This window comes from Gorilla gorilla, chromosome 1 (assembly GCF_029281585.2).
Source record: "Gorilla gorilla gorilla isolate KB3781 chromosome 1, NHGRI_mGorGor1-v2.1_pri, whole genome shotgun sequence".
Classification (NCBI taxonomy): domain Eukaryota; kingdom Metazoa; phylum Chordata; class Mammalia; order Primates; family Hominidae; genus Gorilla; species Gorilla gorilla.
The window spans coordinates 125,073,145-125,099,467 of NC_073224.2; the positions used below are offsets into that span (position 1 = coordinate 125,073,145).

The following is a 26,323-nucleotide window of genomic DNA, read 5'->3' on the forward strand; positions in this document are numbered from 1 at the left end:
TTCCCATCTCCGTTCTTACCCAAGAAGTCCTGGTCATGTCATGGCCACATAAGCTTAGTGGAAAAAAACACCATGGATACAACCGTCATTGTGAAAGTATGGAGGTCTGGAGCCTCTCATAAGCCTGGGGTTTTGGGTCATCAGGGCCTATGGCCACCTTACCTGGGCTGAGCTTTTGGACAAGTTGCTGTGCCAGTCTACACCCCTCAGCCAGCTGTTCTTGGAGGTCCTGCCCCTGGGACTTGTCCGGCTCATCCGGAGTGAGGAGGGCCTGGAGATGCTCATTCAATGAGCGGGAGGCATCTCTCCCTTCCCGTAACTTCTCCTTTAACTGGGTCAGCTCTCGTTCCTGAGAGTGAACCAGGACTTTATATTGCCTAAGGTGAGACGGTAGAGAAAATTTAAGAGTAGAAAGGGTTGAGTGATCCGTTCAAATATTGCAACAGAGACTTCTGAGACAATGTCCTCAAGGAGACCTTCAAGCAGAAGGTCAGCACATGTTGAAAGGAATGTCTGTGGCCAAGAGAAAGAATAGAAAATGGTTTACAGGCTTCCTCTGTATCAGAGAGGGCTCCTGCAAGATCCTCGATGATGTTCCATTCATCTTTCCCTTCTGTAAACAAAAGTAAGTGTCTTCCTAATTCCGTTTCAAAAAGACATCCTTTCAGTTCCTCACTCTGGCCATGGACATTTCCATGTGAAAATACACATAGTGCATCTTGCGGCCACTAGATACAAAGCCATGTACAGAAATGAGGCCAGATGCAGATGGGGCGAATTGAAAAGACGAAAGAAGAAAAGAATGACAGGGTCGAGAAGGCAACATTGATTGAGTGAAAGAATGAGAAGCCGCAGTCAGTCAGGAGGTGATTCTCACTAAGGGTAAGTGGGGTGGTGATGGCACACCATTTTGAGTATACTGAATGCTGCTGTGTGGTTCACACTCCTTTGGTTAATTTTGTGTTATGTAAATTTCACATCAACAATTACTTGTTTGAAAAAGAGAAAACAAAGCTCTGAGAAACAACTGCAACCCATACATTTTTATTATACCTCTTCTCTGCTTGATAAATACTTGTGTGTTGCGAGCCTGCCATGGCAATTCCTGCCCTTCCCCTGGCCCAGCTTCGTTCTTACTTCTCCCCACCGAGCTGTTGTACTTCAGAGATTTACACACCTGCCCCCCTGCCTGCCCCCATGGGGTCCCCTCACCTGAGCTCCTCAGCTTGCTTGAGCTGCTCCGCAAGCTTCTCCTCCTTGAACTGTCGTCGCTCATTCCTCAGCATAGATTTTATGAGGTCTTCGCACTCTTCGTATTCTGAGAAAAGACAGACACGCCTGCCTCAGTGGAAGGCTGGACATGCTGCTGTGGTCATTGCCTACAGGACAGGAGCCAGGTCCATCCCAAGGACAAAACTCTCCCCAGTACCAGGGTCTAGACAGGGATTTCCACATCTTTACTCTTCAGTCTCCTGACTTTCTGGCATCTGATCCTCCAAAATTTAGAGATGAAGAAAGAGAACCTCAAGGGCACATCAAGGAAGTTGACAAGATGATTCAACCACAACGAAGTGGAGTCAGAATTCACAGTCCCTGAGGTCTGACTCTGAATGCGGGGCCACTTTCCCAAGCCTTGCAGCCTCTCCTCTAAAACACTGCACTGGGGCATGAAGTAGTGATTTCTTGTACAGTCGGGAAGGCCCCTAGGACTATGGGACTGATGGTTTCCCTTTTACTGGGAATTTCAAGGACAAGTATGCGAAAGATTTTTAAAATCTTTGATTTTTAAATCATATCTTCAGTTATGATTTTAACAATCATATCTGAAGCATAAAGAGTGACACATAACACCATAAGGCCATGAAGGAAATATGCCCAAATGCTAATAAAGTGTGTGTTAATTTAGAAACAGCAGAATGAAGAACTAATAGATAGTGTTTACTGTGTGCCAATAAATGTTCTAGGAGATTGACAAGAAATAGCTCATGTAATTCACTGCAGCAATTTACAGAGGTAGGTATTATTGTAGTACCCTCTGAACAGGTGAGGAAACTGAGGGACAGACAAGACAAGCAACTTGGATGGAGCCCAGGAGACAGGCCCACGGTCCCTGCTCTGTACACTGCACTGCTATCTCCACACATTCTCGGGTGCGATCTTTCTTCCTCTTTAGCAACAAGACTCTGTGCCCCAGGAAGCAGGACTTCACTCTCACCAAGCTACTCTCTGCTTTTTATTCTTATTTTTATTTATCATTATTATTATTATTATTATTATTATTATTTTTACCAGTCTCGCCCTGTCGCCCAGGCTGGAGTGCAATGGCAAAATCTTGGCTCACTGCAACCTCAGCCTCCTGGGTTCAAAGGATTCTCCTGCCTCAGCCTCCTGAGCAGGGGTGATTACAGTCACCTGCCACCACGCCCATCTACTTTTTGTATTTTTAGTGGAGATGGGGTTTCTCCATGTTGCCCAGGCTGGTCTCAAACTCCTGACCTCATGATCTGCCCGCCTCAGCCTCCCAAAGTGCTGGGATTACAGGAGTGAGCCACCATGCACGGCCCCTACTCCCTGCTCTTGATGCTGTCACTTATAGACAGCACAGGCTCTATTAGGAGTAGACTCCTCTTGAAGCCCCTCAGAGCAGGTACTGGCTACTATCACCAAGTTTCCCTCAGTCACTAGAACAGAGCTTTGCCTGTTGGGCCTCAACAGAAACTTGAACTGAATAAAAGTTCACTAGTCTCAGACATTTAGAACAACAGACTAGATGTTATTTGTCTGCAGGATCTTATATGGTACAGAGAGGATTCTGGAAAACACGATTGAGCCTCTTGGAGAAAACAGGTCATTCTGTGCCTGTGTCAGAAATCAATAAATGGCAGTTTAACTCTAGTCCCACCCCCACCTGATTGCAAACATGGAAAGTTGCTAAATACTTTGGTACCTCTGTCTTCCAACTTTAACAAAATGTTAAAATACCCATTTCTGTTTTCCTAGAAGTACAGGAAGGATGAAATTATTTTTGATGGAGAGAGCATTTAGTGTCTCAGAGAGAAGACAGGACATCATTCATCACTTTCGTGATGGTGAGCCTATAGATCTTACTGTATTTCTTCTGTCCGTTGGCCAGGAAGCCGGCCAGTTGAGTTACAAAACATTTCTCTTGGAGGCTTCTGAACTGCTGTTTCTTCTCTGCCAGCTGGGGGTGCAATTTCTCATTGATTTCTAGAATGTTCACCTCTGCCTTCTCGCTGGACAAAGGGCCGGCTGATACCACCATGCTGACGTTTGTGGCAGAAGAGGTGGGGCCAGGGACTGGGGAGAAGAAAGGCAAACACATGATGAGTTAAAAACTGGTGAAATCAAATAGGCTTAATCAGGACTGAGGGATGTCACTGGCAGCCTTGTCTACTTATTTGAAGATGTTGTTTCCCTGGTTTCACTCTTGTCATCTCCAGTCTTGATCTCCTTTAAGTCAACTTGTCTTAGCTATGCAGTCACCTTGAAACCAAGATATAAACACTTCTACACTTTTCTTGCTTATACGTTTCTATAAAGCAAGGCTTGGCCCTGAGATTTTTACCCCATGAGTGGCCAATGTTTCTGTGTAGCACAAAAGATTTCATTTTGCTTTTTAAATTTTTTTCTTTTTTTGTTTTTTTGTTTTTTGTTTGAGACGGAGTCTCACTCTGTCACGCAGGCTGCAGTGCAGAGGCACAATCTCAGCTCACTGCCACCTCTGCCTCCCGGGTTCAAGCGATTCTCATCCCTCAGCCTGCCAAGCATCTGGGATTACAAGCGCCAAGTAACATGCCAGCTAATTTTTGTATTTTTAGTAGAGATGGGGTTTCGCCATCTTGGACAGGCTGGTTTCGAACTCCTGACCTCAGGTGTTCTGCCTACCTCAGCCTCCCAAAGTGCTGGGATTAAGATGTGAGCCAGCGCCCCTGGTCAGAGACTTTTTTTTTTTTTTTCTTTTTTTTGAGATGGAGTCTCGCTCTGTCTCCCAGGCTGGAGTGCAGTGGCACAATCTCGGCTCACTGCAAGCTCCGGTTCCTGGGTTCATGCCATTCTCCTGCCTCAGCCTCCCGAGTAGCTGGGACTACAGGCGCCCACCACCGTGCCCAGCTAATTTTATTTTTTATTTTTTTGTATTTTCAGTAAAGACGGGGCTTCACCGTGTTAGCCAGGATGGTCTCGATCTCCTGACCTCGTGATCCACCCGCCCCGGCCTCCCAAAGTGCTGGGATTACATGTGTGAGCCACCGCGCCAGGCCGAGACTTCTTATTAATAGCTAAGACAAGCCAATGAAAAGGAGAGAGAGTCTAGCCTGCGAGGAGTGAACGAGGGTGGGAGGAACATCTCAGCCGATCCTCCCACCTAAGTCTCCTGAGCAGTTGGGACTATAGGCATGCAGCACCATGCCTGCCTAATTTTTTGTATTCTTTGTAAAGATGGGTTTCACCATATTGTCCAGGCTGGTCTTCAACTCCTGAACTCAAGTCATCCTCCCACTTGGGCCTTCCAAAGTGCTGTGATTATATGTGTGAGTCACAGCACCTAGCTCCATCCTAGTTTCTGACTAAAACAATAACAATATGTGTATATACAGCCTGTCCTCAGAATTGATCTTCCATAGCCTAGACAGAGGTATGAGACGCAAGGAAAATAGAGGCTACCTGGGAGAATGTTTAGAGCATCCTGACATTCATCATGAGAGGATTCTCTGTCTACAACCAGAGTTGAGTTGACTTCGTCTTCCTCAAATGTGATTTTGATGTTCTTGTGAGGCTGGTTGGAGTCACAAGGGCCGTGGCTATTTGAACAAGTGATGGCACATTCCTCCAGTGAGTCCTCAGGGACTTTGCTCTCTTCAGCCTTCTGCACCTCCCTGATGAGCCAGGTGGGACAGAGATGACAGAAGATTAAACACAGAGGGATTGGACCCCAGGGAGTCCTAGCTGGTTTTGACAGGCGGCATTAAGAGAGTGGTCCCAGAAAGCAAAATGGAGGTTCCCTTAAAGAGGGAACAGGCAATCCTCTTCTCTCTGCAACAGAGCATGGCTGCCATGGGAGCCAGAGAGGAAGAGAGCAGCTGGTGTTCAGTGCACTGGACAGATAGGAGCTGAGGAGGATGAAGACTCAGCTATCCCTGTATGGTACAGACATGACACTTGGCACACATAGAGAAACACGACAGCTGCCGCACCCTGTGTCTAAGCTGGGTTCAATTTCACATACTGTGGCCAAGGGGATGCGGGCTTTTGGCCCACCATAGATGCCAGAGAGGGTGTGCCTCCTAGACATTTTCATATGTTACCACCCATTACTTGCTCCTGAGTATTCAGTGTTACCTGGGGGGAGATGATTTCTGCACCTTCTCAGCCTCCTCAGCTTGAACATCTTCATCCTCATCTTCGTCATTTTCTATAAATACAAAATGTTCGTTCAGATATTTCCCACTTCACATTCCACAAGCACAGTCAGTCAGCCCAACGTGCACAGAGACATGAACATCTACGTATGGTTCAGCATTGTACTGAAAACTCTCATGTTTTATCTTTCACAAAATGCCCTGGCATGGTTTCCTGATCCATCGGGCAATGCATTTCTGATGTGGAGGGCCACCATCAAGATGTGGCCAAATACTGAAAAGACCTTTTGCTTCCCATATCACTGGAGGCTTGTGCAGCCTCTCTCTGGACTTTGGCAGCTGTCTCCCCCATCCTGCCACAGATCTGATTCCCAGGAACAGGCTTGGTGTCCTGTCACAGTTCGCATTTCAAACCTCATTCTTTCTCTTAGGAGAGGACAAACTTGTCCCACAGTCCTCTATGCATCATGAGACTGCACAGGCCCTCCATGTGGCTTTTGCTGTGTTATTCAGGGACATTCTATCCTTGGGGAGTGCTCCAGTCTGAAGCACTTCCTACCACCAAATGCCCCCACATCAAGTGCCTTCTCCAACACCACATGGAGAGGGGCTTCATCTCATTTTGAAAAGCATTCGTAAGTGTTCCCATATTTGGATGCTTCAGACCCTTGCAAGAGACAATTTGTCTGCCTTTGCAGATGGAGAGAGAGAAACTCTGGAAAGATAAATCACTCACTCACCGACACTTACTAAGAACATTGCCCAAAAGACAGCCTGGGAACCTTCATTCTTAGCCCAGAGCTCTTTTCACTCCAACAAGCGCCCTCCCATCACAGCCTCCTTCCTGTCCTTTAAAACTAGATAGATGCTGCCTCTTGCTCCAAAGACCACCTTCCATCAAGGAAGGAGGGACACTTGCAATACTGTGACCTCCAAACCCATGGGTTTCCCATCTCCGTTCTTACCCAGGAAGTCCTGGTCATGTCATGGTCACACAGGTGTAGCAGAAAAAAACCCCGCTGATACAACTGTCATTGTGAAAGTATGGAGGTCTGGAGCCTCTCATAAGCCTGGGGTTTTGGGTCATCAGGGCCTATGGCCACCTTACCTGGGCTGAGCTTTTGGACAAGTTGCTGTGCCAGTCTACACCCCTCAGCCAGCTGTTCTTGGAGGTCCTGCCCCTGGGACTTGTCCGGCTCATCCGGAGTGAGAAGGGCCTGGAGATGCTCATTCAATGAGCGGGAGGCATCTCTCCCTTCCCGTAACTTCTCCTTTAACTGGGTCAGCTCTCGTTCCTGAGAGTGAACCAGGACTTTATATTGCCTAAGGTGAGACGGTAGAGAAAATTTAAGAGTAGAAAGCGTTGAGTGATCCGTTCAAATATTGCAACAGAGACTTCTGAGACAATGTCCTCAAGGAGACCTTCAAGCAGAAGGTCAGCACATGTTGAAAGGAATGTCTGTGGCCAAGAGAAAGAATAGAAAATGGTTTACAGGCTTCCTCTGTATCAGAGAGGGCTCCTGCAAGATCCTCGATGATGTTCCATTCATCTTTCCCTTCTGTAAACAAAAGTAAGTGTCTTCCTAATTCCGTTTCAAAAAGACATCCTTTCAGTTCCTCACTCTGGCCATGGACATTTCCATGTGAAAATACACATAGTGCATCTTGCGGCCACTAGATACAAAGCCATGTACAGAAATGAGGCCAGATGCAGATGGGGCGAATTGAAAAGACGAAAGAAGAAAAGAATGACAGGGTCGAGAAGGCAACATTGATTGAGTGAAAGAATGAGAAGCCGCAGTCAGTCAGGAGGTGATTCTCACTAAGGGTAAGTGGGGTGGTGACGGCACACCATTTTGAGTATACTGAATGCTGCTGTGTGGTTCACACTCCTTTGGTTAATTTTGTGTTATGTAAATTTCACATCAACAATTACTTGTTTGAAAAAGAGAAAACAAAGCTCTGAGAAACAACTGCAACCCATACATTTTTATTATACCTCTTCTCTGCTTGATAAATACTTGTGTGTTGCGAGCCTGCCATGGCAATTCCTGCCCTTCCCCTGGCCCAGCTTCGTTCTTACTTCTCCCCACCGAGCTGTTGTACTTCAGAGATTTACACACCTGCCCCCCTGCCTGCCCCCATGGGGTCCCCTCACCTGAGCTCCTCAGCTTGCTTGAGCTGCTCCGCAAGCTTCTCCTCCTTGAACTGTCGTCGCTCATTCCTCAGCATAGATTTTATGAGGTCTTCGCACTCTTCGTATTCTGAGAAAAGACAGACACGCCTGCCTCAGTGGAAGGCTGGACATGCTGCTGTGGTCATTGCCTACAGGACAGGAGCCAGGTCCATCCCAAGGACAAAACTCTCCCCAGTACCAGGGTCTAGACAGGGATTTCCACATCTTTACTCTTCAGTCTCCTGACTTTCTGGCATCTGATCCTCCAAAATTTAGAGATGAAGAAAGAGAACCTCAAGGGCACATCAAGGAAGTTGACAAGATGATTCAACCACAACGAAGTGGAGTCAGAATTCACAGTCCCTGAGGTCTGACTCTGAATGCGGGGCCACTTTCCCAAGCCTTGCAGCCTCTCCTCTAAAACACTGCACTGGGGCATGAAGTAGTGATTTCTTGTACAGTCGGGAAGGCCCCTAGGACTATGGGACTGATGGTTTCCCTTTTACTGGGAATTTCAAGGACAAGTATGCGAAAGATTTTTAAAATCTTTGATTTTTAAATCATATCTTCAGTTATGATTTTAACAATCATATCTGAAGCATAAAGAGTGACACATAACACCATAAGGCCATGAAGGAAATATGCCCAAATGCTAATAAAGTGTGTGTTAATTTAGAAACAGCAGAATGAAGAACTAATAGATAGTGTTTACTGTGTGCCAATAAATGTTCTAGGAGATTGACAAGAAATAGCTCATGTAATTCACTGCAGCAATTTACAGAGGTAGGTATTATTGTAGTACCCTCTGAACAGGTGAGGAAACTGAGGGACAGACAAGACAAGCAACTTGGATGGAGCCCAGGAGACAGGCCCACGGTCCCTGCTCTGTACACTGCACTGCTATCTCCACACATTCTCGGGTGCGATCTTTCTTCCTCTTTAGCAACAAGACTCTGTGCCCCAGGAAGCAGGACTTCACTCTCACCAAGCTACTCTCTGCTTTTTATTCTTATTTTTATTTATCATTATTATTATTATTATTATTATTATTTTTACCAGTCTCGCCCTGTCGCCCAGGCTGGAGTGCAATGGCAAAATCTTGGCTCACTGCAACCTCAGCCTCCTGGGTTCAAAGGATTCTCCTGCCTCAGCCTCCTGAGCAGGGGTGATTACAGTCACCTGCCACCACGCCCATCTACTTTTTGTATTTTTAGTGGAGATGGGGTTTCTCCATGTTGCCCAGGCTGGTCTCAAACTCCTGACCTCATGATCTGCCCGCCTCAGCCTCCCAAAGTGCTGGGATTACAGGAGTGAGCCACCATGCACGGCTCCTACTCCCTGCTCTTGATGCTGTCACTTATAGACAGCACAGGCTCTATTAGGAGTAGACTCCTCTTGAAGCCCCTCAGAGCAGGTACTGGCTACTATCACCAAGTTTCCCTCAGTCACTAGAACAGAGCTTTGCCTGTTGGGCCTCAACAGAAACTTGAACTGAATAAAAGTTCACTAGTCTCAGACATTTAGAACAACAGACTAGATGTTATTTGTCTGCAGGATCTTATATGGTACAGAGAGGATTCTGGAAAACACGATTGAGCCTCTTGGAGAAAACAGGTCATTCTGTGCCTGTGTCAGAAATCAATAAATGGCAGTTTAACTCTAGTCCCACCCCCACCTGATTGCAAACATGGAAAGTTGCTAAATACTTTGGTACCTCTGTCTTCCAACTTTAACAAAATGTTAAAATACCCATTTCTGTTTTCCTAGAAGTACAGGAAGGATGAAATTATTTTTGATGGAGAGAGCATTTAGTGTCTCAGAGAGAAGACAGGACATCATTCATCACTTTCGTGATGGTGAGCCTATAGATCTTACTGTATTTCTTCTGTCCGTTGGCCAGGAAGCCGGCCAGTTGAGTTACAAAACATTTCTCTTGGAGGCTTCTGAACTGCTGTTTCTTCTCTGCCAGCTGGGGGTGCAATTTCTCATTGATTTCTAGAATGTTCACCTCTGCCTTCTCGCTGGACAAAGGGCCGGCTGATACCACCATGCTGACGTTTGTGGCAGAAGAGGTGGGGCCAGGGACTGGGGAGAAGAAAGGCAAACACATGATGAGTTAAAAACTGGTGAAATCAAATAGGCTTAATCAGGACTGAGGGATGTCACTGGCAGCCTTGTCTACTTATTTGAAGATGTTGTTTCCCTGGTTTCACTCTTGTCATCTCCAGTCTTGATCTCCTTTAAGTCAACTTGTCTTAGCTATGCAGTCACCTTGAAACCAAGATATAAACACTTCTACACTTTTCTTGCTTATACGTTTCTATAAAGCAAGGCTTGGCCCTGAGATTTTTACCCCATGAGTGGCCAATGTTTCTGTGTAGCACAAAAGATTTCATTTTGCTTTTTAAATTTTTTTCTTTTTTTGTTTTTTTGTTTTTTGTTTGAGACGGAGTCTCACTCTGTCACGCAGGCTGCAGTGCAGAGGCACAATCTCAGCTCACTGCCACCTCTGCCTCCCGGGTTCAAGCGATTCTCATCCCTCAGCCTGCCAAGCATCTGGGATTACAAGCGCCAAGTAACATGCCAGCTAATTTTTGTATTTTTAGTAGAGATGGGGTTTCGCCATCTTGGACAGGCTGGTTTCGAACTCCTGACCTCAGGTGTTCTGCCTACCTCAGCCTCCCAAAGTGCTGGGATTAAGATGTGAGCCAGCGCCCCTGGTCAGAGACTTTTTTTTTTTTTTTCTTTTTTTTGAGATGGAGTCTCGCTCTGTCTCCCAGGCTGGAGTGCAGTGGCACAATCTCGGCTCACTGCAAGCTCCGGTTCCTGGGTTCATGCCATTCTCCTGCCTCAGCCTCCCGAGTAGCTGGGACTACAGGCGCCCACCACCGTGCCCAGCTAATTTTATTTTTTATTTTTTTGTATTTTCAGTAAAGACGGGGCTTCACCGTGTTAGCCAGGATGGTCTCGATCTCCTGACCTCGTGATCCACCCGCCCCGGCCTCCCAAAGTGCTGGGATTACATGTGTGAGCCACCGCGCCAGGCCGAGACTTCTTATTAATAGCTAAGACAAGCCAATGAAAAGGAGAGAGAGTCTAGCCTGCGAGGAGTGAACGAGGGTGGGAGGAACATCTCAGCCGATCCTCCCACCTAAGTCTCCTGAGCAGTTGGGACTATAGGCATGCAGCACCATGCCTGCCTAATTTTTTGTATTCTTTGTAAAGATGGGTTTCACCATATTGTCCAGGCTGGTCTTCAACTCCTGAACTCAAGTCATCCTCCCACTTGGGCCTTCCAAAGTGCTGTGATTATATGTGTGAGTCACAGCACCTAGCTCCATCCTAGTTTCTGACTAAAACAATAACAATATGTGTATATACAGCCTGTCCTCAGAATTGATCTTCCATAGCCTAGACAGAGGTATGAGACGCAAGGAAAATAGAGGCTACCTGGGAGAATGTTTAGAGCATCCTGACATTCATCATGAGAGGATTCTCTGTCTACAACCAGAGTTGAGTTGACTTCGTCTTCCTCAAATGTGATTTTGATGTTCTTGTGAGGCTGGTTGGAGTCACAAGGGCCGTGGCTATTTGAACAAGTGATGGCACATTCCTCCAGTGAGTCCTCAGGGACTTTGCTCTCTTCAGCCTTCTGCACCTCCCTGATGAGCCAGGTGGGACAGAGATGACAGAAGATTAAACACAGAGGGATTGGACCCCAGGGAGTCCTAGCTGGTTTTGACAGGCGGCATTAAGAGAGTGGTCCCAGAAAGCAAAATGGAGGTTCCCTTAAAGAGGGAACAGGCAATCCTCTTCTCTCTGCAACAGAGCATGGCTGCCATGGGAGCCAGAGAGGAAGAGAGCAGCTGGTGTTCAGTGCACTGGACAGATAGGAGCTGAGGAGGATGAAGACTCAGCTATCCCTGTATGGTACAGACATGACACTTGGCACACATAGAGAAACACGACAGCTGCCGCACCCTGTGTCTAAGCTGGGTTCAATTTCACATACTGTGGCCAAGGGGATGCGGGCTTTTGGCCCACCATAGATGCCAGAGAGGGTGTGCCTCCTAGACATTTTCATATGTTACCACCCATTACTTGCTCCTGAGTATTCAGTGTTACCTGGGGGGAGATGATTTCTGCACCTTCTCAGCCTCCTCAGCTTGAACATCTTCATCCTCATCTTCGTCATTTTCTATAAATACAAAATGTTCGTTCAGATATTTCCCACTTCACATTCCACAAGCACAGTCAGTCAGCCCAACGTGCACAGAGACATGAACATCTACGTATGGTTCAGCATTGTACTGAAAACTCTCATGTTTTATCTTTCACAAAATGCCCTGGCATGGTTTCCTGATCCATCGGGCAATGCATTTCTGATGTGGAGGGCCACCATCAAGATGTGGCCAAATACTGAAAAGACCTTTTGCTTCCCATATCACTGGAGGCTTGTGCAGCCTCTCTCTGGACTTTGGCAGCTGTCTCCCCCATCCTGCCACAGATCTGATTCCCAGGAACAGGCTTGGTGTCCTGTCACAGTTCGCATTTCAAACCTCATTCTTTCTCTTAGGAGAGGACAAACTTGTCCCACAGTCCTCTATGCGTCATGAGACTGCACAGGCCCTCCATGTGGCTTTTGCTGTGTTATTCAGGGACATTCTATCCTTGGGGAGTGCTCCAGTCTGAAGCACTTCCTACCACCAAATGCCCCCACATCAAGTGCCTTCTCCAACACCACATGGAGAGGGGCTTCATCTCATTTTGAAAAGCATTCGTAAGTGTTCCCATATTTGGATGCTTCAGACCCTTGCAAGAGACAATTTGTCTGCCTTTGCAGATGGAGAGAGAGAAACTCTGGAAAGATAAATCACTCACTCACCGACACTTACTAAGAACATTGCCCAAAAGACAGCCTGGGAACCTTCATTCTTAGCCCAGAGCTCTTTTCACTCCAACAAGCGCCCTCCCATCACAGCCTCCTTCCTGTCCTTTAAAACTAGATAGATGCTGCCTCTTGCTCCAAAGACCACCTTCCATCAAGGAAGGAGGGACACTTGCAATACTGTGACCTCCAAACCCATGGGTTTCCCATCTCCGTTCTTACCCAGGAAGTCCTGGTCATGTCATGGTCACACAGGTGTAGCAGAAAAAAACCCCGCTGATACAACTGTCATTGTGAAAGTATGGAGGTCTGGAGCCTCTCATAAGCCTGGGGTTTTGGGTCATCAGGGCCTATGGCCACCTTACCTGGGCTGAGCTTTTGGACAAGTTGCTGTGCCAGTCTACACCCCTCAGCCAGCTGTTCTTGGAGGTCCTGCCCCTGGGACTTGTCCGGCTCATCCGGAGTGAGAAGGGCCTGGAGATGCTCATTCAATGAGCGGGAGGCATCTCTCCCTTCCCGTAACTTCTCCTTTAACTGGGTCAGCTCTCGTTCCTGAGAGTGAACCAGGACTTTATATTGCCTAAGGTGAGACGGTAGAGAAAATTTAAGAGTAGAAAGCGTTGAGTGATCCGTTCAAATATTGCAACAGAGACTTCTGAGACAATGTCCTCAAGGAGACCTTCAAGCAGAAGGTCAGCACATGTTGAAAGGAATGTCTGTGGCCAAGAGAAAGAATAGAAAATGGTTTACAGGCTTCCTCTGTATCAGAGAGGGCTCCTGCAAGATCCTCGATGATGTTCCATTCATCTTTCCCTTCTGTAAACAAAAGTAAGTGTCTTCCTAATTCCGTTTCAAAAAGACATCCTTTCAGTTCCTCACTCTGGCCATGGACATTTCCATGTGAAAATACACATAGTGCATCTTGCGGCCACTAGATACAAAGCCATGTACAGAAATGAGGCCAGATGCAGATGGGGCGAATTGAAAAGACGAAAGAAGAAAAGAATGACAGGGTCGAGAAGGCAACATTGATTGAGTGAAAGAATGAGAAGCCGCAGTCAGTCAGGAGGTGATTCTCACTAAGGGTAAGTGGGGTGGTGACGGCACACCATTTTGAGTATACTGAATGCTGCTGTGTGGTTCACACTCCTTTGGTTAATTTTGTGTTATGTAAATTTCACATCAACAATTACTTGTTTGAAAAAGAGAAAACAAAGCTCTGAGAAACAACTGCAACCCATACATTTTTATTATACCTCTTCTCTGCTTGATAAATACTTGTGTGTTGCGAGCCTGCCATGGCAATTCCTGCCCTTCCCCTGGCCCAGCTTCGTTCTTACTTCTCCCCACCGAGCTGTTGTACTTCAGAGATTTACACACCTGCCCCCCTGCCTGCCCCCATGGGGTCCCCTCACCTGAGCTCCTCAGCTTGCTTGAGCTGCTCCGCAAGCTTCTCCTCCTTGAACTGTCGTCGCTCATTCCTCAGCATAGATTTTATGAGGTCTTCGCACTCTTCGTATTCTGAGAAAAGACAGACACGCCTGCCTCAGTGGAAGGCTGGACATGCTGCTGTGGTCATTGCCTACAGGACAGGAGCCAGGTCCATCCCAAGGACAAAACTCTCCCCAGTACCAGGGTCTAGACAGGGATTTCCACATCTTTACTCTTCAGTCTCCTGACTTTCTGGCATCTGATCCTCCAAAATTTAGAGATGAAGAAAGAGAACCTCAAGGGCACATCAAGGAAGTTGACAAGATGATTCAACCACAACGAAGTGGAGTCAGAATTCACAGTCCCTGAGGTCTGACTCTGAATGCGGGGCCACTTTCCCAAGCCTTGCAGCCTCTCCTCTAAAACACTGCACTGGGGCATGAAGTAGTGATTTCTTGTACAGTCGGGAAGGCCCCTAGGACTATGGGACTGATGGTTTCCCTTTTACTGGGAATTTCAAGGACAAGTATGCGAAAGATTTTTAAAATCTTTGATTTTTAAATCATATCTTCAGTTATGATTTTAACAATCATATCTGAAGCATAAAGAGTGACACATAACACCATAAGGCCATGAAGGAAATATGCCCAAATGCTAATAAAGTGTGTGTTAATTTAGAAACAGCAGAATGAAGAACTAATAGATAGTGTTTACTGTGTGCCAATAAATGTTCTAGGAGATTGACAAGAAATAGCTCATGTAATTCACTGCAGCAATTTACAGAGGTAGGTATTATTGTAGTACCCTCTGAACAGGTGAGGAAACTGAGGGACAGACAAGACAAGCAACTTGGATGGAGCCCAGGAGACAGGCCCACGGTCCCTGCTCTGTACACTGCACTGCTATCTCCACACATTCTCGGGTGCGATCTTTCTTCCTCTTTAGCAACAAGACTCTGTGCCCCAGGAAGCAGGACTTCACTCTCACCAAGCTACTCTCTGCTTTTTATTCTTATTTTTATTTATCATTATTATTATTATTATTATTATTTTTACCAGTCTCGCCCTGTCGCCCAGGCTGGAGTGCAATGGCAAAATCTTGGCTCACTGCAACCTCAGCCTCCTGGGTTCAAAGGATTCTCCTGCCTCAGCCTCCTGAGCAGGGGTGATTACAGTCACCTGCCACCACGCCCATCTACTTTTTGTATTTTTAGTGGAGATGGGGTTTCTCCATGTTGCCCAGGCTGGTCTCAAACTCCTGACCTCATGATCTGCCCGCCTCAGCCTCCCAAAGTGCTGGGATTACAGGAGTGAGCCACCATGCACGGCCCCTACTCCCTGCTCTTGATGCTGTCACTTATAGACAGCACAGGCTCTATTAGGAGTAGACTCCTCTTGAAGCCCCTCAGAGCAGGTACTGGCTACTATCACCAAGTTTCCCTCAGTCACTAGAACAGAGCTTTGCCTGTTGGGCCTCAACAGAAACTTGAACTGAATAAAAGTTCACTAGTCTCAGACATTTAGAACAACAGACTAGATGTTATTTGTCTGCAGGATCTTATATGGTACAGAGAGGATTCTGGAAAACACGATTGAGCCTCTTGGAGAAAACAGGTCATTCTGTGCCTGTGTCAGAAATCAATAAATGGCAGTTTAACTCTAGTCCCACCCCCACCTGATTGCAAACATGGAAAGTTGCTAAATACTTTGGTACCTCTGTCTTCCAACTTTAACAAAATGTTAAAATACCCATTTCTGTTTTCCTAGAAGTACAGGAAGGATGAAATTATTTTTGATGGAGAGAGCATTTAGTGTCTCAGAGAGAAGACAGGACATCATTCATCACTTTCGTGATGGTGAGCCTATAGATCTTACTGTATTTCTTCTGTCCGTTGGCCAGGAAGCCGGCCAGTTGAGTTACAAAACATTTCTCTTGGAGGCTTCTGAACTGCTGTTTCTTCTCTGCCAGCTGGGGGCGCAATTTCTCATTGATTTCTAGAATGTTCACCTCTGCCTTCTCGCTGGACAAAGGGCCGGCTGATACCACCATGCTGACGTTTGTGGCAGAAGAGGTGGGGCCAGGGACTGGGGAGAAGAAAGGCAAACACATGATGAGTTAAAAACTGGTGAAATCAAATAGGCTTAATCAGGACTGAGGGATGTCACTGGCAGCCTTGTCTACTTATTTGAAGATGTTGTTTCCCTGGTTTCACTCTTGTCATCTCCAGTCTTGATCTCCTTTAAGTCAACTTGTCTTAGCTATGCAGTCACCTTGAAACCAAGATATAAACACTTCTACACTTTTCTTGCTTATACGTTTCTATAAAGCAAGGCTTGGCCCTGAGATTTTTACCCCATGAGTGGCCAATGTTTCTGTGTAGCACAAAAGATTTCATTTTGCTTTTTAAATTTTTTTCTTTTTTTGTTTTTTTGTTTTTTGTTTGAGACGGAGTCTCACTCTGTCACGCAGGCTGCAGTGCAGAGGCACAATCTCAGCTCACTGCCACCTCTGCCTCCCGGGTTCAAGCGATTCTCATCCCTCAGCCTGCCAAGCATCTGGGATTACAAGCGCCAAGTAACATGCCAGCTAATTTTTGTATTTTTAGTAGAGATGGGGTTTCGCCATCTTGGACAGGCTGGTTTCGAACTCCTGACCTCAGGTGTTCTGCCTACCTCAGCCTCCCAAAGTGCTGGGATTAAGATGTGAGCCAGCGCCCCTGGTCAGAGACTTTTTTTTTTTTTTTCTTTTTTTTGAGATGGAGTCTCGCTCTGTCTCCCAGGCTGGAGTGCAGTGGCACAATCTCGGCTCACTGCAAGCTCCGGTTCCTGGGTTCATGCCATTCTCCTGCCTCAGCCTCCCGAGTAGCTGGGACTACAGGCGCCCACCACCGTGCCCAGCTAATTTTATTTTTTATTTTTTTGTATTTTCAGTAAAGACGGGGCTTCACCGTGTTAGCCAGGATGGTCTCGATCTCCTGACCTCGTGATCCACCCGCCCCGGCCTCCCAAAGTGCTGGGATTACATGTGTGAGCCACCGCGCCAGGCCGAGACTTCTTATTAATAGCTAAGACAAGCCAATGAAAAGGAGAGAGAGTCTAGCCTGCGAGGAGTGAACGAGGGTGGGAGGAACATCTCAGCCGATCCTCCCACCTAAGTCTCCTGAGCAGTTGGGACTATAGGCATGCAGCACCATGCCTGCCTAATTTTTTGTATTCTTTGTAAAGATGGGTTTCACCATATTGTCCAGGCTGGTCTTCAACTCCTGAACTCAAGTCATCCTCCCACTTGGGCCTTCCAAAGTGCTGTGATTATATGTGTGAGTCACAGCACCTAGCTCCATCCTAGTTTCTGACTAAAACAATAACAATATGTGTATATACAGCCTGTCCTCAGAATTGATCTTCCATAGCCTAGACAGAGGTATGAGACGCAAGGAAAATAGAGGCTACCTGGGAGAATGTTTAGAGCATCCTGACATTCATCATGAGAGGATTCTCTGTCTACAACCAGAGTTGAGTTGACTTCGTCTTCCTCAAATGTGATTTTGATGTTCTTGTGAGGCTGGTTGGAGTCACAAGGGCCGTGGCTATTTGAACAAGTGATGGCACATTCCTCCAGTGAGTCCTCAGGGACTTTGCTCTCTTCAGCCTTCTGCACCTCCCTGATGAGCCAGGTGGGACAGAGATGACAGAAGATTAAACACAGAGGGATTGGACCCCAGGGAGTCCTAGCTGGTTTTGACAGGCGGCATTAAGAGAGTGGTCCCAGAAAGCAAAATGGAGGTTCCCTTAAAGAGGGAACAGGCAATCCTCTTCTCTCTGCAACAGAGCATGGCTGCCATGGGAGCCAGAGAGGAAGAGAGCAGCTGGTGTTCAGTGCACTGGACAGATAGGAGCTGAGGAGGATGAAGACTCAGCTATCCCTGTATGGTACAGACATGACACTTGGCACACATAGAGAAACACGACAGCTGCCGCACCCTGTGTCTAAGCTGGGTTCAATTTCACATACTGTGGCCAAGGGGATGCGGGCTTTTGGCCCACCATAGATGCCAGAGAGGGTGTGCCTCCTAGACATTTTCATATGTTACCACCCATTACTTGCTCCTGAGTATTCAGTGTTACCTGGGGGGAGATGATTTCTGCACCTTCTCAGCCTCCTCAGCTTGAACATCTTCATCCTCATCTTCGTCATTTTCTATAAATACAAAATGTTCGTTCAGATATTTCCCACTTCACATTCCACAAGCACAGTCAGTCAGCCCAACGTGCACAGAGACATGAACATCTACGTATGGTTCAGCATTGTACTGAAAACTCTCATGTTTTATCTTTCACAAAATGCCCTGGCATGGTTTCCTGATCCATCGGGCAATGCATTTCTGATGTGGAGGGCCACCATCAAGATGTGGCCAAATACTGAAAAGACCTTTTGCTTCCCATATCACTGGAGGCTTGTGCAGCCTCTCTCTGGACTTTGGCAGCTGTCTCCCCCATCCTGCCACAGATCTGATTCCCAGGAACAGGCTTGGTGTCCTGTCACAGTTCGCATTTCAAACCTCATTCTTTCTCTTAGGAGAGGACAAACTTGTCCCACAGTCCTCTATGCATCATGAGACTGCACAGGCCCTCCATGTGGCTTTTGCTGTGTTATTCAGGGACATTCTATCCTTGGGGAGTGCTCCAGTCTGAAGCACTTCCTACCACCAAATGCCCCCACATCAAGTGCCTTCTCCAACACCACATGGAGAGGGGCTTCATCTCATTTTGAAAAGCATTCGTAAGTGTTCCCATATTTGGATGCTTCAGACCCTTGCAAGAGACAATTTGTCTGCCTTTGCAGATGGAGAGAGAGAAACTCTGGAAAGATAAATCACTCACTCACCGACACTTACTAAGAACATTGCCCAAAAGACAGCCTGGGAACCTTCATTCTTAGCCCAGAGCTCTTTTCACTCCAACAAGCGCCCTCCCATCACAGCCTCCTTCCTGTCCTTTAAAACTAGATAGATGCTGCCTCTTGCTCCAAAGACCACCTTCCATCAAGGAAGGAGGGACACTTGCAATACTGTGACCTCCAAACCCATGGGTTTCCCATCTCCGTTCTTACCCAGGAAGTCCTGGTCATGTCATGGTCACACAGGTGTAGCAGAAAAAAACCCCGCTGATACAACTGTCATTGTGAAAGTATGGAGGTCTGGAGCCTCTCATAAGCCTGGGGTTTTGGGTCATCAGGGCCTATGGCCACCTTACCTGGGCTGAGCTTTTGGACAAGTTGCTGTGCCAGTCTACACCCCTCAGCCAGCTGTTCTTGGAGGTCCTGCCCCTGGGACTTGTCCGGCTCATCCGGAGTGAGAAGGGCCTGGAGATGCTCATTCAATGAGCGGGAGGCATCTCTCCCTTCCCGTAACTTCTCCTTTAACTGGGTCAGCTCTCGTTCCTGAGAGTGAACCAGGACTTTATATTGCCTAAGGTGAGACGGTAGAGAAAATTTAAGAGTAGAAAGGGTTGAGTGATCCGTTCAAATATTGCAACAGAGACTTCTGAGACAATGTCCTCAAGGAGACCTTCAAGCAGAAGGTCAGCACATGTTGAAAGGAATGTCTGTGGCCAAGAGAAAGAATAGAAAATGGTTTACAGGCTTCCTCTGTATCAGAGAGGGCTCCTGCAAGATCCTCGATGATGTTCCATTCATCTTTCCCTTCTGTAAACAAAAGTAGGTGTCTTCCTAATTCCGTTTCAAAAAGACATCCTTTCAGTTCCTCACTCTGGCCATGGACATTTCCATGTGAAAATACACATGGTGCATCTTGCGGCCACTAGATACAAAGCCATGTACAGAAATGAGGCCAGATGCAGATGGGGCGAATTGAAAAGACGAAAGAAGAAAAGAATGACAGGGTCGAGAAGGCAACATTGATTGAGTGAAAGAATGAGAAGCCGCAGTCAGTCAGGAGGTGATTCTCACTAAGGGTAAGTGGGGTGGTGATGGCACACCATTTTGAGTATACTGAATGCTGCTGTGTGGTTCACACTCCTTTGGTTAATTTTGTGTTATGTAAATTTCACATCAACAATTACTTGTTTGAAAAAGAGAAAACAAAGCTCTGAGAAACAACTGCAACCCATACATTTTTATTATACCTCTTCTCTGCTTGATAAATACTTGTGTGTTGCGAGCCTGCCATGGCAATTCCTGCCCTTCCCCTGGCCCAGCTTCGTTCTTACTTCTCCCCACCGAGCTGTTGTACTTCAGAGATTTACACACCTGCCCCCCTGCCTGCCCCCATGGGGTCCCCTCACCTGAGCTCCTCAGCTTGCTTGAGCTGCTCCGCAAGCTTCTCCTCCTTGAACTGTCGTCGCTCATTCCTCAGCATAGATTTTATGAGGTCTTCGCACTCTTCGTATTCTGAGAAAAGACAGACACGCCTGCCTCAGTGGAAGGCTGGACATGCTGCTGTGGTCATTGCCTACAGGACAGGAGCCAGGTCCATCCCAAGGACAAAACTCTCCCCAGTACCAGGGTCTAGACAGGGATTTCCACATCTTTACTCTTCAGTCTCCTGACTTTCTGGCATCTGATCCTCCAAAATTTAGAGATGAAGAAAGAGAACCTCAAGGGCACATCAAGGAAGTTGACAAGATGATTCAACCACAACGAAGTGGAGTCAGAATTCACAGTCCCTGAGGTCTGACTCTGAATGCGGGGCCACTTTCCCAAGCCTTGCAGCCTCTCCTCTAAAACACTGCACTGGGGCATGAAGTAGTGATTTCTTGTACAGTCGGGAAGGCCCCTAGGACTATGGGACTGATGGTTTCCCTTTTACTGGGAATTTCAAGGACAAGTATGCGAAAGATTTTTAAAATCTTTGATTTTTAAATCATATCTTCAGTTATGATTTTAACAATCATATCTGAAGCATAAAGAGTGACACATAACACCATAAGGCCATGAAGGAAATATGCCCAAATGCTAATAAAGTGTGTGTTAATTTAGAAACAGCAGAATGAAGAACTAATAGATAGTGTTTACTGTGTGCCAATAAATGTTCTAGGAGATTGACAAGAAATAGCTCATGTAATTCACTGCAGCAATTTACAGAGGTAGGTATTATTGTAGTACCCTCTGAACAGGTGAGGAAACTGAGGGACAGACAAGACAAGCAACTTGGATGGAGCCCAGGAGACAGGCCCACGGTCCCTGCTCTGTACACTGCACTGCTATCTCCACACATTCTCGGGTGCGATCTTTCTTCCTCTTTAGCAACAAGACTCTGTGCCCCAGGAAGCAGGACTTCACTCTCACCAAGCTACTCTCTGCTTTTTATTCTTATTTTTATTTATCATTATTATTATTATTATTATTATTATTATTATTATTATTATTATTATTTTTACCAGTCTCGCCCTGTCGCCCAGGCTGGAGTGCAATGGCAAAATCTTGGCTCACTGCAACCTCAGCCTCCTGGGTTCAAAGGATTCTCCTGCCTCAGCCTCCTGAGCAGGGGTGATTACAGTCACCTGCCACCACGCCCATCTACTTTTTGTATTTTTAGTGGAGATGGGGTTTCTCCATGTTGCCCAGGCTGGTCTCAAACTCCTGACCTCATGATCTGCCCGCCTCAGCCTCCCAAAGTGCTGGGATTACAGGAGTGAGCCACCATGCACGGCCCCTACTCCCTGCTCTTGATGCTGTCACTTATAGACAGCACAGGTTCTATTAGGAGTAGACTCCTCTTGAAGCCCCTCAGAGCAGGTACTGGCTACTATCACCAAGTTTCCCTCAGTCACTAGAACAGAGCTTTGCCTGTTGGGCCTCAACAGAAACTTGAACTGAATAAAAGTTCACTAGTCTCAGACATTTAGAACAACAGACTAGATGTTATTTGTCTGCAGGATCTTATATGGTACAGAGAGGATTCTGGAAAACACGATTGAGCCTCTTGGAGAAAACAGGTCATTCTGTGCCTGTGTCAGAAATCAATAAATGGCAGTTTAACTCTAGTCCCACCCCCACCTGATTGCAAACATGGAAAGTTGCTAAATACTTTGGTACCTCTGTCTTCCAACTTTAACAAAATGTTAAAATACCCATTTCTGTTTTCCTAGAAGTACAGGAAGGATGAAATTATTTTTGATGGAGAGAGCATTTAGTGTCTCAGAGAGAAGACAGGACATCATTCATCACTTTCGTGATGGTGAGCCTATAGATCTTACTGTATTTCTTCTGTCCGTTGGCCAGGAAGCCGGCCAGTTGAGTTACAAAACATTTCTCTTGGAGGCTTCTGAACTGCTGTTTCTTCTCTGCCAGCTGGGGGCACAATTTCTCATTGATTTCTAGAATGTTCACCTCTGCCTTCTCGCTGGACAAAGGGCCGGCTGATACCACCATGCTGACGTTTGTGGCAGAAGAGGTGGGGCCAGGGACTGGGGAGAAGAAAGGCAAACACATGATGAGTTAAAAACTGGTGAAATCAAATAGGTTTAATCAGGACTGAGGGATGTCAGTAACTGAAATTCTTAACTTACTGTTATGGAAAATGTGATCACTCCCCACAGCACTTTAGGATCCTTCACCACAAAAACAAGGTTCGAGGTGCCTGAACACAGAGCTGAAAGCACTGCCAGTAGCTCAGACTCTGATAAGAGTGAGGTAGAATGTGGCCAGCGTGCCAGGTAACCGTCTGCAGTTGCCATAACAGAATTAGAAGGTGGGGGTGTCATGGAATCTTAGGAGCCCTGCATTGCCATTGCCCAGGCTTTGCTGAAACACAGGCACCCTAGTCTCACCTGAGGGTCACCACCAATGGGGATCATTCCTTGAGCATTCACTCTCAGTATTCGTGTACCCTTGTGACAATGCCACAGACCCCTGTCTTTCCCAATACATCTAAGCACATTCCTCACTGTTTATCTCTTGTCTGTACAACATCATCAAGGCAGAAACAGTTTCCCAACAGGTTATATTTTCTTAATGGTAGTCATGAAGTCACCCCACCTGCTCTCAGTTAAAACAGAGCTTAAGGCTTTTCCACAGGTGTAAGATATCAAACTTTTAGCCTGCTCTGCTATCCTCCGGGTCTTCTGCAGTTTTTTCTGTATCCACTAGAAAGTGAATGAATAATTCATTTTTTTAAAATGTTTTCTTTCCTGTCCCAGTATTCTTGCTGCTGCATCCCATTGTTAGACTGATTTCTTCTTTCTTACTGGGGCACCTTCTTGGGTTTTCATTACATTCTAGACCAGTTTGACATCCCTACGTCCAAAGCTCTTCCTCTATGTGGGTTGATTTGTTTTTTAATGTCACTGAGCACTACATTTTATACTTGTCACTTATAGATGTCATTCTAGTGCCACAAGACCTCTTTTCAAGGTATCAAGTGATCAAAGTCATTTATATAGAGGTCTCCTGAAAACATGTGTGACCATCTATCTTGGGAAGTTTTGTAAACCTGATGCTATTTTGTTGTTTCCATTTTGTTTTGCCATATACTGAAAAGAACAGGGCCACGAGCAGTTCTTATGGAATATGGTTTGATATATATTTTGTTGAGATGACCTAACACCATTGATTTTGGGTTGCATTCCAGTAACAGAACATGGCAAGATCAAGGTTATGGTCAGGGTTGGTTGGCGATCCTCAGTGTTGCTGTGCAGTAGAAGGTGAGTTTGAGGTGAGAGGAACAAGTAGGAAAGAGTGATCCCCTGAACCACCTCTTCGCTTTCTCAGCTTTCATCCCCACCTAGGTTTTGTGAGCCTGGAACTTGAGAGACTCTTCTGTAGCCCAGGTCTCCTAAGATTGGCTGCTGGACTTGCCTGAGTTGAGGGTGCAGTGGGTTGACCCTGGGCTGCCCAGCATTCATGTGGAAGGGAAGGAAGGAGGACTGGTTAATCCCATTTGAAAGCATCCCTCTCTGCAGCCCGCACCATCTTCCAGTGACATTGTAAGGTTACTGCTTTGAGATGTATCAAAGGCTTTAAGTCAATGTATTTTCTAGGGTCTGGGAGACCTGACATTCTGTGTCAGAATGAAAATCTGTCAAGTTTCTAAATGAAAAAACTCGGTGGAAAGCTGACCTGGCTACTGCCACTGCAGAGTGCCCAATTTGCCAGCAGCAGAAACCAACACTGTGCCTTTGATATGGCACTATTCCTCAGGGTGATCAGCCAGCTACTTGGTGGCAGGTTGATTATGTTGGACTTCTTCCATTGTGAAAAGGGCAGATGTTTGTCCTTACTGGAATAGACACTTACTCTGGATATGGGTTTGCCTATCCTGCATGCAATGGTTCTGCCAAGACTACCATCCGCGGACTCATGGAATGCCTTATCCACTGTCATGGTATTCCACACAGCATTGCCTCTGACCAAGGCATTCACTTTATGGCTAAAGAAGTGCAGCAGTGGGCTCATGCTCATGGAATTCACTGGTCTTACCATGTTCCCCAACATCCTGAAGCAGAACGGTGGAATGGCCTTTTGCAGTCACAATTACAATGCCAACTAGGTGAGAATACTTTGCAGGGTTGGGGCAAAGTTCTCAAGAAGGCTGTGTATGCTCTGAATCAGCGTCCAATATGTGGTACTGTTTCTCCCATAGCCAGGATTCACAGGTCCAGGAATCAAGGGGTGGAAATGGAAGTGGTACCACTCACCATCACCCCTAGTGATCCACTAGCAAAATGTTTGCTTCCTGTTCCCGCAACATTAAGTTCTGCTGGCCTAGAGGTCTTAGTTCCAGAGGGAGGAACGCTGCCACCAGAAGACACAACAACAATTCCATTAAACTGGTAGTTAAGATTGCCACCAGGACACTTTGGGTTCCTACCTTTAAGTAAACAGGCTAAGAAAGGCGTTACAGTGTTGGCTGGGACATCAAGGCTATCAAGACCCAGGCTATCAAGATGAAATCAGTCTACTACTCCAGAACGGAGGTAAGAAAGAGTATTCATGGAATACAGGAGATCCATTAGGGCGTCTCTTAGTATTACCATGCCCTGTGATTAAGGTCAATGGGCAACTACAACAGCCCAATCCAGGCGGGACTACAAATGGTCCCGCCTGGATGAATGAAGGTTTGGGCCTCTCCATCACGAAAAAAAAAAACACAACCTGCTGAGGTGTTTGCTGAAGGCAAAAGGAATACAAAATGGGTAGAAGAAGGTAGTCATCAATACCAGCTACTACCATGTGACCAGCTGCAGAAATGAAGACTGTAATTGTCCTCAGTATTTCCTCCTTCCTTTATTAAAAACATGTCTGTGCTTGCACACACTTGTATTAAGAAAATATCTTCATTTTATTTCCTTTCTCCCTTATCATGTGACATAAGATTTATTGACTTCACATCAGCATTTAAGTATCGTTAACTTTATGTAAGAGTGTTTCAGTTGGGGACTGGTGTGTTTGCGGATGTACGAAGAATAGTTGTACTACATTAGGTGTAATTATGACCTAATTATTGTCTTTATTTGAAGATTATGTGTGATCTCAGGAGATGTGTATGGGTTCAAGTTGACAAGGGGTAGATTTGTGGTGGTTAAAACTGAGTGTGTCAACTTGATTGAATTGAAGGATACAAAGTATTGATCTTGGGTGTGTCTGTGAAGGTGTTGCCAAAGGAGATTAACATTTGAGTCAGTGGGCTGGGGAAGGCAGACCCACCCTTAATCTGGATGGACACCATTTGATCATCTGTCAGCAAATATAAAGCAGGCAGAAAAACATGAAAAAGCGAGACTGGCCTAGCCTCCCAGCCTACATCTTTTTCCCGTGCTGGATGTTTCCTGCCCTCAAATATCGAACCCCAAGTTCTTTGGTTTTGGAACTCAGACTGGCTCTCCTTGCTCCTCAGCCTGCAGACAGCCTATTGTGGGACCTTGTGATCATGTGAATTAATACTTAACAAACTCTCCTTTATATATATATATAAAGATTGCCAATATATATATATTAAGATTGCCACCAAGACACTTTGGATTGGAATATATATACATACATATATATTCCATTAGTTCCATCCCTCTAGAGAACCCTAATACAATGAAAAATTAATATAACAGTATTCTACACTAACTGATCCAGTATAGTTTTCTGAGGACATTTTTCACTTTTTTGCTTATTGCATTTATAGAACTCTTGGTTTAGTGCTTAAAGCAGGAGAAAAAATGAAGAATGTTCCTCCTTTTCTCATCTAATTTAATAAACACTTTTGAATAAAGCTCAGACCCACCTAGAAAAACCCACAATCTATTCAGGTGAGATATGTGTAAAAAAAAAATTACAATAAAATGTGATACATAAAAATAATAAAACTTAGAGACCATTTGCCTAAAGGAATCATGAAAGGGTCACTAAGACACAGTTTTAAATAACATTGGACAATCACCAGTTGTAGAAAAGGGCATTCCAGGCAAAAGGGTGTGTAACTGTATGAAAGCAATAATAAGT

General features: G+C 46.0%; 1 protein-coding gene across 2 annotated transcripts in view; it reads right to left on the reverse strand.

Annotated features, from left to right (window-relative positions):
- The window catches only part of LOC129525331 (neuroblastoma breakpoint family member 1-like), a 67,675-nt gene that overhangs the window by 24,687 nt on the left and 16,665 nt on the right, over positions 1-26,323 (reverse strand). For both annotated transcript variants that reach the window (XM_055355299.2, XM_055355295.2), the window contains exons 5-22: positions 22,090-22,299; positions 20,176-20,281; positions 19,126-19,340; positions 17,998-18,070; positions 17,323-17,534; positions 15,748-15,957; positions 13,858-13,963; positions 12,808-13,022; positions 11,680-11,752; positions 11,005-11,216; positions 9,430-9,639; positions 7,537-7,642; positions 6,487-6,701; positions 5,359-5,431; positions 4,684-4,895; positions 3,109-3,318; positions 1,213-1,318; positions 163-377 (exon numbers count right to left, since the gene is read on the reverse strand). In XM_055355299.2, the coding sequence (XP_055211274.2) occupies positions 163-377; positions 1,213-1,318; positions 3,109-3,318; positions 4,684-4,895; positions 5,359-5,431; positions 6,487-6,701; positions 7,537-7,642; positions 9,430-9,639; positions 11,005-11,216; positions 11,680-11,752; positions 12,808-13,022; positions 13,858-13,963; positions 15,748-15,957; positions 17,323-17,534; positions 17,998-18,070; positions 19,126-19,340; positions 20,176-20,281; positions 22,090-22,299 (2,979 nt within the window). The remainder of the gene's footprint in view (positions 1-162; positions 378-1,212; positions 1,319-3,108; positions 3,319-4,683; positions 4,896-5,358; positions 5,432-6,486; positions 6,702-7,536; positions 7,643-9,429; positions 9,640-11,004; positions 11,217-11,679; positions 11,753-12,807; positions 13,023-13,857; positions 13,964-15,747; positions 15,958-17,322; positions 17,535-17,997; positions 18,071-19,125; positions 19,341-20,175; positions 20,282-22,089; positions 22,300-26,323) is intronic.